Source organism: Musca vetustissima, unplaced genomic scaffold, assembly GCF_032173495.1.
Source record: "Musca vetustissima isolate MV318-11 ecotype Yass unplaced genomic scaffold, APGP_CSIRO_Mvet_v1 utg69071, whole genome shotgun sequence".
Lineage (NCBI taxonomy): Eukaryota > Metazoa > Arthropoda > Insecta > Diptera > Muscidae > Musca > Musca vetustissima.
In genome coordinates, this window is record NW_026886856.1 from 29,398 (window position 1) to 43,102 (window position 13,705).

The following is a 13,705-nucleotide window of genomic DNA, read 5'->3' on the forward strand; positions in this document are numbered from 1 at the left end:
TGAATACCTCAAAGCTGTAGTTTTCAAGTTTCACAGTTGATCCAAGTCTACAGGACGACTTGCGCGTTGATACCATCAGCTTGTTTTTCTCGTCATTTACTGCCAGACCCACTTTGACAGACTTCTTCTCAATTCGTTCTAAGGTGGGCGTCACCGTTCGCAATGTTCGGCTAATGATGTCGATGTCATCGGCGTATACGAGTAACGTGTGTTGTTTGGTATACAGAGTGTCATTTCTGTTCACCTTTGCATCTCGTAGGGCCTTTTCCAGCGGAATGTTCGTTCTTTATTTTTGGGTCTCACTGAAACTGAACGTGTAATGACTGCAACCTTCCTACATGGATAAATTTAGTATCTTCAGCTATCTGCAGGGCCACTTCCACCTCCTTCTTCATCACTTGCGCTAGCAGGGAACGACTTACTCCCTCCATTTAGATAAATTCTCCCTTTTAGCCTTTAGCGGCATGAATTCCCTGTTATGCGGCCGACATTGTTCCATCGTGAAGATAACCAAGCCGACAGACCAGATGAAATCTCTGAAGGCAGATGAAATCTCTGAATACCTCAAAGCTGTAGTTTTCAAGTTTCACAGTTGATCCAAGTCTACAGGACGACTTGCGCGTTGATACCATCAACTTGTTTTTCTCGTCATTTACTGCCAGACCCACTTTGACAGACTTCTTCTCAATTCGTTCTAAGGTGGGCGTCACCGTTCGCAATGTTCGGCTAATGATGTCGATGTCATCGGCGTATACGAGTAACATGTGTTGTTTGGTATACAGAGTGTCATTTCTGTTCACCTTTGCATCTCGTATGACCTTTTCCAGCGGGATGTTCGTTCTTTATTTTTGGGTCTCACTGAAACTGAACGTGTAATGACTGCAACCTTCATACATGGATAAATTCAGTATCTTCAGCTATCTGCAGGGCCACTTCCACCTCCTTCTTCTTAATAGTTCATTCACTTGCGCTAGCAGGGAACGACTTACTCCCTCCATTTAGATAAATTCTCCCTTTTAGCCTTTAGCGGCATGAATTCCCTGTTATGCGGCCGACATTGTTCCATCGTGAAGACAACCAAGCCGACAGACCATCCTCTTCGCGCCAATTCGTTTAACAGCTCTGATTTACTACCCCATGGAGAACTAGCGAACTTTTTTAATATAGGGAACTATAGTTAGCTTTGTGTGACTTTAAGACTGACCGAATATTTGCGGATTACGGTTACATGTATAATTTTAAGGCGATATTTCGATATACTAATATTTCCCTACTTCTAAATATATCCCTCTAATTTCCTTTACTTTCAGATGATTTGGTACCGTTTGTTTGTCAACGTGAGCATTGTCCCAATGCTGGAAATGCCGAAGCCGCCAAAGTCTGTTTCGATCACAGCATTAGCATTACGTACGCTCCCGATTGCCCACCGCCCCTGTACTTGTGTATTGAATGTGCCAACGAGATTCATCGTGAACATGCCAATTTGGAGTTCGGTGATATCCTGCATCCCATGCAACAAGTTTCGATGGTGTGTGAAAATAAAAATTGCCGTTCGACAGAAAAGTCGGCGTTCTCCATCTGTTTCTCCACTGAATGTGCCAGCTATAATGGCAATCATCCGATCCGATATTGTTCTCAGTGTCACAGTAATCGTCATAATTCACGACGTGGTGGCGATCATGTGGTACATCGTAGTTTACCTCCCGCCTGGCAAATGGATCCCGAAATGCAAATGCACATGGTGGAGTGTGTGGTGAGTTTGCTACGCGAAGCTAAGCCATTGAATTTTGAACCGGGCAAAGAGAGTTCGGATTCAAAGAAAAATGGTTCAGGTGGTGTTGGAGGCGGTGGCGGAAATGGTAGCATGCCTGATGCAATCTCTCCGGAGGAACGACAAATGTTGGGAAGATATGGTATTTGGTTATTGGTGGGGCGTTGTACTCCCACAGATGATACCCCAGTGGAGATATTGGGAAGGATTTTAAGTATGTTGTTCCATTGGTTCCATGTTACCGCGTATTCCTATGATGCCGGCCAGATAGAGAGCACAATTGAAAAATTGAAAACGGAACATGTTGTGGATTGGCTAAAGGAAATTTGTCGCATACACTACAATGTAAGTATCCGGATGAGATTATGTAGAGGTTATCTGGTATTCATGTTCTAATTCTCCAGGTTTTCACCTCCTGCTTGCTACCACATCCCCCAGAATATGCACGAGTGGGCGGCCACTGGGAAACATTGGCATCACGGACTTCACACCTCAAGGAAGGTCTACAACGCCTCATTTGCTTGGTACCCTATGAGGTTATCACTTCGGAAATATGGGATTATGTTATGCCACATTGGATGGAGGCCATAACCAATGATGTGGCCGAAAAGGAACTCAACGAACTGAAAATTGTACTTAGTAAAATTTTAGATCCTGAAATGTCACCCTTAGGTTTTGATGCAAAAACTATGTACAACTTCGTGGCAATACGTTTTGAAAAGACTACAGCCAAGGTCCAGCAGCAAGCTTTGCGATGGCTTCAGATACTCTCGAAATTGGGTATTTTAATCCCATTGGTCCAATTGTTCGCCATGTTCGGTGATGGTGTACGCATTATGAAATATGGTGTACAACATGAACTAATGCGCGAAAAGGAGGGAGGAGGTATTTGCCGTTCTGGCGTTAAGGCCATACCAAGAGAACCGAAAAATGATCCACCGCGCAGGAGTTCAATATGTATGTGAAGACGCACCTGTGAATATTTTCAATTTGTTTTATAATTTCCTTTTCTCCATTCCTTAGCTCCCGTTGTTGAAGATGACTCCAGTAATACATCAGCCATATCTGATGATGAGGCTCCCACAAATTGTCACACAGAATTCTCAACGGATTCGGAACATAATTTAACTTGTTGCATCTTAATGTTGGACATACTTCTGAAGCAAATGGAACTACAGGATATCGAACAACATTTGGGCATTCATACAACGGTGTGCGAAAATGTTTCCCGGCTATTGAAGTGCATGGTAACTGCAGCCAGGGTGGGTCTCAGCAGTCACGTTTGTTCATTGAAGGTAAGATGCCAAAAATTTAAATATAAAAGGGTATTAGAGTCATTCATAGGAAATTTGAAAATCTTGGCCTTCTCATGAGCTCTCTCTAAATTGTACCATTGGACGCCATGCATGGGCGGGTGGGGGAGCTTCACTCACCAGGATGACTGTATCTTCAACAGGTACTGTAACGGAAGAGAGAACTAATATTCACCTCATTAATAGAAGAATCCGATCTAACGCCTTATAAGAGTTCTATAAGAGTTCAGCTATCTACCACCCAAGGATTTGTGGAAATTGTTGGAACTTTTTAACACATCACCTACAGCTGTCGATTCTCCAAGAATCTTATACTTCTCCACCGGCGACATATAAAAGCTAGTCTGATTCAAACCTACTGCCTTTAGTAGTGGAATCAGCCAACCAATTTTAGAGTTAAATACTCGAGTCGCGGATCATTCAGTTGTTTCAGCATTATCGTATGCATTCCTCCGGAATCCAACGATCTGAATGGCCTAGTTCTGTTTTATCCAATCGTTCATCTAGGTCGTCCAGTTCATTGGTCGAATTAATTGAACTAAAAGCAACTACATGACCTAGTTCCTTTTACGGAACTAACTAAACAAAGTTGTATTTTTTGTTTCGCTAGGTCACTCTCGGAAAAATGCTCGACAAATTTAGATTCCTTTATTTAACCGACCATTAATGTGACGAAATTGCATAATCCGAATATAAATATAACAAATTGATACCTAAACTTCGCCGACATTTATCATCGTTTTTAAATATCCCTTTTCAGAGCAGATTTTCCTTGTAGTGACGGACTTTTTTCCATACAACCTACAATATTTTGTTCCATGGTATACAACTGCATACTGTACAACCATAGGAAGATAAGGAGGTGGCTTTCAACGCTAAGGCGCAGGACAACAATCTGTTTAATTCGGTTAGTTGTTATTTTTTCTTAGTTTTTAGGTTCGTGATCCTTGGCGCTTTCATTGAAGCTCCATTCTGGGTGGGCTATAGATGTTTCTTCTTACGGTGTGGCCAATCCATCTTCATGTCCCTTAAGCGTAGGACATGATCCATTTTTGTATGAAAACCAGGTTCGTTAAGTTCCTCAGCTCTATGTAGCACATCTTGTTCCGCCAGGTTATTCTGCATATTATCCTTTTTATTAATATCTGTAGATTCTGCATGCTGGTGTTAGATAAAAGCCATGTGTCACTGCCGTATAGCAATCGATTTTATGCATGTTTCGAATATTTTAAATATGGGTTTCTTGGATAAATGTATGGAGGTTTCTTCATATACCTTGCAGTCCTCCGAATGCAATTCTCGCTTTGTCCTCCGAATGCTGCGAGAACAGCATTCTGCATGACGACTTCTTGTAACGCTGCTTCCTATTTAACAGAAGCTATCAAAGTATTCAATAATTTAGTCTTGTAAATTTCCATGGTCTTAGTTTTCTTGATAGTAATCTAAAGTCCAACATTGCCTACCAGTCTCTCTCCCGGTCTTCAAATTTTGACTACAAGTTTGAAATCCTGCTACGAAGAATACATATATCATCTGCATAATCTATGTCTTCGATTTGTCATGGGATACTCCATCTAACGCCTCTACTCTGAGAGTAGACTTCATTCAGAACAATTGTGAAAAGTAGGGCAGACAGAGAGCATTTATACTCTCTACAGTTCTGCAACCTCCTTAAATCACTCTTATTATTCCGATTATTTTCTGGTGTACACCTTTTTGTTTAATGCTTCAAATATGGAGAATGCCTATCAGTCTGCTTAGTCCTTTCTTGTTTAGCGTAAGTATTTGCTTAGTCTTATCCTCATTTGGGTCTCCCCATAAGATTTTTGTGTTTTTTCGAGTTGGTTGGCTATCTCGTTTCATATGACTCCTGAGTGACCCATATTATACGTACAAGACCGTGTCGTGAGAATTTGTTTATTGTTTTTATGCATTCCAGTACAGTTTTTGATGTAACTGTTTTGGATGTTATTGCATTAATAGCATGTTTACTATCTGTCATGATATTTATGTTATTATGCCCAGAGTTAGAGCTTAACCATCTTAGAGACTCCGTTATAGCTTGATCTCGCAGGCGGTTCTTCAATAAAAAGTCCCAGTCCCGTCTTTCCTGCTAGCCGGGAGCCATCCGTGTAACAACAGTTTCCCGGAGGCAATGTGCTAGTGTTCCGCTGCTCCATGAGTCTCTGTCCGGTATCAGGATTTCACACAATGTGATTACTCTTGTTTCAGGTATTCGATCTGACTCAAAGTGGTTAATTGAGTATCCGATCGTAGTCTGTAGTATTTATTTAATGTTGCCATTTTCCTCTGGGTGGCGTTATATCCTGCCATTCCATGTTGCCTGTCCAGGGGCTTCGTTTCCATTTTATGTCTAATGGAATTTAACTTCATTTTTACATATATATGAGAAGACCACTTCGAAAGAATTGGTTCCTCCGCATTATTATCCCAACTCCGTTTTCACCGCCATTTGCGTTTCCACTGTACAGTTGACTTAGGGCGGTATTACATCGTTTTCTCTGGGAAATTCTTCGATTTTATTCAACCTTATTTCACTTATACATAAGTCTTCGTTCTTATAAGATATCAGTTACTTTCTAGCTTTGCTAGCCCTACGATGAGTTTTCAACTTCCACTGCGCGATTCGGTATAATGAAGTCTGTCCTTTGTAACGGGGCTATATATTTGGATGAGAACACTGCCACCTTGAATTTGTTGTAGTGGTTGGGGTCCTTGCTTAGTATTTATTTAATATTGCCATTTTCCACTGGGTAGCGTTATATCCTGACATAGCTATTTGTCGTGTCGAAGTTATTTGTCAGAGGGATTCGATTGCGTTCCATCTAAGGTGGGATGTAAAATAGAAATTTTTTATAGGTTTAGCAGTCGAGAGCATTTCTTATCTTTATTTCTAAACTGTATTTTATTAATTTTCAGGTTGCTGAATGTGCTTACTGTGAAGCATCGATAATGTGGCATCAATTATCAACGAAACTAGTACAATTTATGGCTCCACTGAATCCTCTAAGGCCACCAGATGTAAGTCCTCACACAAACGATTTCCCCCCTATAATGAAATACTTTATTTTTTCTCGGAACAGGTACCCATTGAAGAAATTATCGAAGAAGAGAAATCCTCACGTAAAAGTCCACCGGAAAGCGACAAGGAGAAGACTCGCGAACGTGATGTCTCACTTTCTATGGCTCCATTACCCATACCCTTGGGACCGCTGGGAGGATTTTCAGGTGCTTAATTTGGTTTTATTTCACCCTTGTAACTTAAAAAAAAACTCCCTCTAGAAAAAAACAAAAGATCCCCCAAAACCTAGTATCCCTCTAGAATTGATAAAAGTCTTGAGTAAAAATAATATACGTCCACCCCAAACCCTATTTATTCCCAAGTCCGTTATTAAACAAAATCCTTGCATAATGTAAATTTAAAATCGATAAACCTTTTAAAACAAAACTCTAAAAACGAACTCTCTCGCTCTCTCTGTGTCTTTGTGTGCTTAGAAAGCCAGAGTGAGTTTTTGTAACGATATTTTATTTTACTTAAATCAAATTAATTACTACTCTCTTGTGGTCTGTCTCTCTCGCTCTCTCTATGTCTTAGTGATATGCCAAAACGAGAGATAAAAAACAAAAGAAAAGAACTTATGTCACATTAGCAATGGAACTCTTAGTTTTTTAATGATTCTTCTCTTTTTTTGTGCACTTTGAAAGCAACAAAAAACAACAATATTAACATAACAGACATAATAATAAAGATGATAATTTAAAAGAGAAAGATAATACACTAACAATTAGATGAATTATTTCCCCCTTAATGATTGGCTTTTTAAAAGGATAGACATAATTCAGCCCATGTTTTCTTGACTACTACATTTTTTTAGTTATCACTCTCTTCAGGCACTCTCTCTCTCACCGATTCCGAACTAAATTCAACAATACTTGTCACTGGCCAAATCTATCACTCTCTCTCTCTCTCTCGCTCTCTTGCAATCACCAACTCTCTATTTTTAAAACATCTTTTGTTTAACACTCTGTATATATTCCCTTATTTCTTTCTCTCTCTATGTATATCTATCTCTCCTGATCTTTCTCTAACCACCAACTTCTGGCTATCGTAACTTTAAAACAATTTTGCATTTTTATTACTTAACAAAACAACTATATGTATATCACTACTCTCTTTTGCTACAACAATAACAAAAAAAAATAATAATAACCACGATATGATGTCCTCACGATCACACTCAAGACCTTTTTAAGCTCGATCCAATCATTTCAGACGATGGGAAAATTATAATTATGGCAGGTGATGCATCTATGCTCTCTCTATATACTCTACTCTTTCTCTCTCTCTCTAATACTCCCATAAAAACAAAACAAAGCAAGCCATAACATTGTGTTGTCTCTTTTTTATAACAATTCTGTTCGAAGCCATATTTTTTTCTTTCATAATTAAAAAAAAAAACAAACTTATCGATTTTTTCTCTGTCGCTTTGTTATTGAGTGAAATGCCGCCCTAAGTTCTGTTAAGTTCTCACACTAAACCACCGAATACCACCTTTACACTGTACACACACAATACACGGAGAAAAGTTTTTGAGCCCCCTTTTTTCGACCCACCTTACACCACCACAGTTTCAAACAATACACTTAACACGAAAAAACCAGTAAGGAAAGTAGTAAAGTCGGACGGGGCCGACTATATGATACCCTTCACCACTATGGGTATATTAAACAGGACTATTAACATGTAATTGGATGAAAAAAAGTAATATTTATCTAAATGTGAATCTACCTAGATCTATCCATAAAGTATGTTAATCGACTTCAAACAAATATAAATAAGTCCGTTGGGCTATGTCTGTACTTCTAGAAAACGCAACTACGTAATTGTATGCTCAATTTTGTGCGTTGTGCACAATTTGATGTCAATCTGACTAACATGAGGAGTCTGATGCCCAATTTACTTGAAATCGGTCGAAAATATATATGGAAGCTCTATCCAAATATTAAGCGATTTCAAACAAACTTGTCACAGGTTAGGTTATACTAATTTCAGAACGTTTTGTTTCTATTGGTTCCTTAGTACGTCAATTACTTAAAATCAATCTATAATAAAAGGGAGCTATATCTAAATCTGGACCGATTTTCACGAAACTTGGCAGACACCATTCTAGGCTCAATTCAGTACGTTATGACAAATTTCGTGCAAATCGAAAGTTATGTAGGGACTTTGGGGCACCATTTACATGAAATCGTACGAAACTATATGTGGGAGCTATATCTAAATCTGGGCCGATTTTCTCGAAACTTGGTAGACATCATTCTAGGCTCAATTCAGTGCGTTATGCCAAATTTCGTGCAAATCGAAAGTTATATAGGGACTTTGAGGCACCATTTACATGAAATCGGACGAAACTATATATGGGAGCTATATCTAAATCTGGACCGATTTTCTCCAAACTTGGCAGACATCACTCTAGGCTTAATTCAGTACGTTATGCCAAATTTCGTGCAAATCAAAAGATATATAGGGACTTTGGGGCACCATTCACATAAAATCGTACGAAACTATATATGGGAGCTATATCTAAATCTGGACCGATTTTCTCGAAACTTGGTAGACATCATTCCAGGCTCAATTCAGTACGTTATGCCAAATTTCGTGCAAATCGAAAGTTATATAGGGACTTTGAGGCACCATTTACATGAAATCGGACGAAACTATATATGGGAGCTATATCTAAATTTGGACCGATTTTCTCCAAACTTGGCAGACATCACTCTAGGCTTAATTCAGTACGTTATGCCAAATTTCGTGCAAATCGAAAGTTATATAGGGACTTTGAGGCACCATTTACATGAAATCGGACGAAACTATATATGGGAGCTATATCTAAATCTGGACCGATTTTCTCCAAACTTGGCAGACATCACTCTAGGCTTGATTCAGTACGTTATGCCAAATTTCGTGCAAATCAAAAGATATATACGGACTTTGGGGCACCATTTACATGAAATCGTACGAAACTATATATGGGAGCTAAATCTAAATCTGGACCGATTTTCTCCAAACTTGTTAGACATCATTCTAAGCTCAATTCAGTACGTTATGCCAAATTTCGCGCAAATCGAAAGATATATAGGGACTTTGGGGCACCTTTTACATGAAATCGGACGAAACTATATATGGGAGCTATATCTAAATCTGGACCGATTTTCTCCAAACTTGGCAGACATCACTCTAGGCTTAATTCAGTACGTTATACCAAATTTCGTGCAAATCAAAAGATATATAGGAACTTTGGGGCACCATATACATGAAATCGGACGAAACTATATATGGGAGCTATATCTAAATCTGGACCGATTTTCACGAAACTTGGCAGACATCATTCTAGACCTAAATGATTAAGCTGTACCAAATTTCGTGCAAATCGAAAGATATATAGGGGCCGTTTACATTAAATCGGTTAAATATATATATAGCTATATCTAAATCTGAACCGATTTTTCCCAATTTCAATAGGGTTCGTCCTTGGGCCGAATAAGTGACCTATGCCAAATTTCATTCAATTCGGATCATAAATGCGACCTGTACTTTGTTTACAATTTAACATGGACAGACAGGCGGACGGACGGGCATGCATAAATCGACTTAGAAAGTGATTCTATGCATATTCTCTCTCGTTTCCTTTTGCCTGTTACAAGCATATGCACAAAGACATAATACCCTGTACCACAGTGTGGTGAAGGGTATAAACACGATTTTTTTATCGAAATTTGCCTAGACATTTTGTAGCGAAATTTTATTTAAATTTTCTTTCGATTAGATTCCTAACTTTCCGAAAAATTAGATGCGTATTTTTTTACTAAAAGTGTATATCAGAAATAATGAATAGTGAATGGAATTTTTAATTTATCGATAAACATACTGTCCACTTATTTTTTTATTTGGGACGCGTTATATCCTGTCTTCGATGCTACGGATGCTTTACATCTGAAATGAGAAGTTTTAAAAGAATTCTTCTCGCCCTGCTGGGATTCGAACCCGGTACCCAACGGTTTGTAGTTTAGAAAACTATCCACTTTCAGAACCCAAAAAATATCTGTCTGTTTGATAATGGTTCCAATCATCTACTTAGCTGGAATAACGAAACTGAAGCAATTCAAAATGAAGAACAAGAGGATCGACAGGATGGAATGTACGTACTCCTCGTGAAGCATCGAGGCTTGCACACCTAGAATAGCAAATGGTATCTTGTAATTTTGAATCCAAAGGTGTAACCGAAGTTAGATGGAATAGAAACGATGAACTTCCCACAGAAAACGGTGGCAACTATGTGCTCTAAGTGGTAAAGAAAATGATGGTATAAGCGGAGTTGGGATCATAATGTCGAATAATGTAATATGCGTCACCGTAGTACAGTCTTATCCACCCGAGGAAGATGCTGAAGACAGTGTGAACGATGAATTTTACGCACATTTAAAATCCAGACTTAATGAAACTCAGAGAGGAGATATCATGATTCCCATGGGTGACCTTAAACCCTAAAATAGAAGGCGATAATACCAATGCCCGTTCAACAGAGGGGAAACATGGATGCGGAATTAAAAACAATAAGAGTGAGTGATTCATATAACTGTGTCATTCATTCCGCCTTCTTATCTCGCATAATGAGAATCAAAAATACACATGGACATCACCAAATGGCAATTGTCGCAAACTAATGGATCACATATGTGTTAGTTGAATATGGAAGACCCTTGACAGACTTCAGAAACAAAAGAGGAGCTGACATTGACACTTGCCACGAGCTCATCAGTCAGCACAGTGAAACCAAGCGAATACTACTTCGCCTACAATAGCTCCAAAACAGTCAGAAACGTCCAAGTTCCGGCAATACGCAAAAAGTAATCAATAACCCAACATCATATGTATATGGGAACATTGGGCGTAGTTCAAAAAAAACATTTCGAAGAAATCTGGGATGTCAGAAACGCACAGAGTGTATACTTGCAGTCCAATGGAAGATACGTGTAACCCTTCCAGATGCATCGAATTAAAAGAGACAATATAATAACTAAAATGTATAAAAGCAGCAGGATAACAGGCGGAAGCTCTAGACGCCGGCTACGGAATTTCACCGGAGTTTCTTTGACCTCACATCATATCAGCTTATGAGGAAGGAAGACCGCATCGATCATGGAACTTGACAGATTGTAACAAATGGAGAGGAACAGTCCTGCTATAGCTGGATGAGGAATGTGGAAATATCTACCATTAAGACAAGGCCACATTGTTTACCGAATTGACAGCGGAGATTGGGCTACCTTTGAATGTGCAAATGGCCCAAAATTCCGAACACCAATTAACCCATGGATCTAGGGGTCAGCCTCTATAAGTCATCCATTCATGCCACAGCTATTTGTGGTAAGGTCAGGAGCAGAAACATGGTTCTAGGGGTTACATTCGATAACCTATTTGTGATAAGGGCAGGAAGAGGAACAAGGTTCTCATGTCGCTAGCCGGCAGCACTTGGGGGCGCTGACAAAGAAACCTTGTTAACAATATGCACAGCAATAGGCCGGTCTGTGGTAAACTATGCGGCTCTAATGAGGTGCGCCAACGTTAGTGCAACGCAATGAAAAAATCTCCACCCACCACCTCGGCTTGCCAGTAAGATTCTGAGGTCCAAAGGCAAGCCTCAAGATCTACAGGCCTATCAAGCAGGATTGAATTGTATTTACACGGATGCAGTTGAGGAAGTAATTCAAGAATATAGATTGTATGCAATCCTCGGAGATTACTCGCCTACGATAGCAGCATTGGGCATGAATTGATGGCACTGTGGCAACCGATACAGGTCTCAGCCTTTTTTAACCTGGAGTTAGAAACAGAATCAGATTAAAGTAGAAATACGCAGCAGTATAAGTTGCTATAAGAACACAACTATGCAGTAGCACAGAAAATAATATAAATAACAAGGGTGATGTACAAAAATGTAGAACTCTCTCTTCTTCACAACGGGGAGATAAGTCAACCGTTTTTCATCAATGCAGGAGTAAAGGAAGGATGTCATCTGCCAACTCTACTGTTCAATGTCATCTGCTAACTCTACTGCACAATTGTACTGTATGAAATAATGAACCAATTCCGCTCTCAGAGTAAGGGCATAACATGTAGTCTCTCAGACCAAATCGAAGACTTAAATTATGCGGATGATATATTTCCTCTTTTTCGAAAGATATCCAACAGGCATACAAAATTAGAAAACCGGGAGGGACTGACTCGCAGTATAGGGCTTGAGGTTATTATCAAGAAAACTAAGGTCATGAAAATTAAAAACACCAGTACAGAAGACGCCATGTACAGTACAGAAGACGCAAAATCTATACGATCATATGCAGAATATTCTGACTCGACATCATAAGTAACGTAGGGCGGTGGAACCTAACGAATCAGGAACCCATACAAAAACGGATTAACGGTTGGACCACACCGTAATACCTTAAAATGTTCATAGCACAATGAGAATAGAGCTTAAATGGAAGCACCAAGGATTACGACGGTTTGAAAGGAAAACATAGATAGACTTGTAGAAAAGTCAGACTAGAACATTAAACATACGGGATATACGCGGGTTCGAAAACTTCTTAGCCTAGAACAAAAAGCGCGGTATAAATAGAAAAAAGTTAAGTGTTTTGGAATTTTACATAAAATTCCGCATATTTTACATAAAAAAGGTTTATCGGGACAAGAAATTCATAATGATATAGTGAATATGTTAGGTGAAAGTGCTCCTTCATATGCCGTACAAGCATAGAGGATGAACCAAAAATTTTAGCCAAAGTGCATAATATGGAATTAAATTATCGACGAATAAAAGTGCGTGAATGATCGAGTTCATTTAATTTTGCATGAAGAACTACAGATAAAAAAACATTCTGCATTATGGGTACCGCATTTGTTAACAGTCGATCAAAAACGCATAAGAATGAACATTTCTCAACCTTGTTTGGATCGTTTTAACCGAAATGAAATGGATTTAAGCTTCGTTTCATAACTGTTGATGAGACTCGGATCCACCACTATTCTCCAGAGACAAAAGAACAATCCAAACAATGGACTGAAGCTGGAGGAAGTGCCCTAAAGAAGGCAAAAACAATTCGATCGGCTGATAAGGTTATGGCAACGGGACTTCAAAAGTATTTTATTGATTGACTATCTGCAAAAGGGTAAAACAATAAATTCAGAGTACTATTACAACCTTTGGTATCAATTAAATTCACAAATTCGAGAAAAAAAGTTCTGGCTTACAACACAAAAAATAATTTTTCGTTAAGACCACTCAACTTATTCTCCTGATTTAGCTCACAGTGTATTTTACTGTTTCCAAATCTAAAAAAAATCCTTACTAGCGAGCGTTTTACCTCAAATGAAGATGCAAATACAGTAGTAAACTACTATTTTGAAGACCTTGAGGAAAACTATTTTAATCAAGGGATATAATTGAGAAAAGAGTTGGACTATGTGTATTGATGTTTCAGGAGATTATATCGAAAAATAAAAATATTTTTGAAATGCTAACTATTCTCTTTCATT

The 13,705-nt window shown here is 38.9% G+C and overlaps 1 protein-coding gene across 1 annotated transcript in view; it reads left to right on the top strand.

Moving 5' to 3' along the window:
• LOC133334343 (protein unc-79 homolog) overlaps positions 1-13,705 on the top strand; it is a 54,307-nt gene that overhangs the window by 12,650 nt on the left and 27,952 nt on the right. Inside the window, exons 8-12 of the mRNA XM_061542633.1 lie at positions 1,311-2,116; positions 2,176-2,728; positions 2,795-3,066; positions 6,025-6,126; positions 6,189-6,333. Coding sequence (XP_061398617.1) covers positions 1,311-2,116; positions 2,176-2,728; positions 2,795-3,066; positions 6,025-6,126; positions 6,189-6,333 — 1,878 coding nt within the window. The remainder of the gene's footprint in view (positions 1-1,310; positions 2,117-2,175; positions 2,729-2,794; positions 3,067-6,024; positions 6,127-6,188; positions 6,334-13,705) is intronic.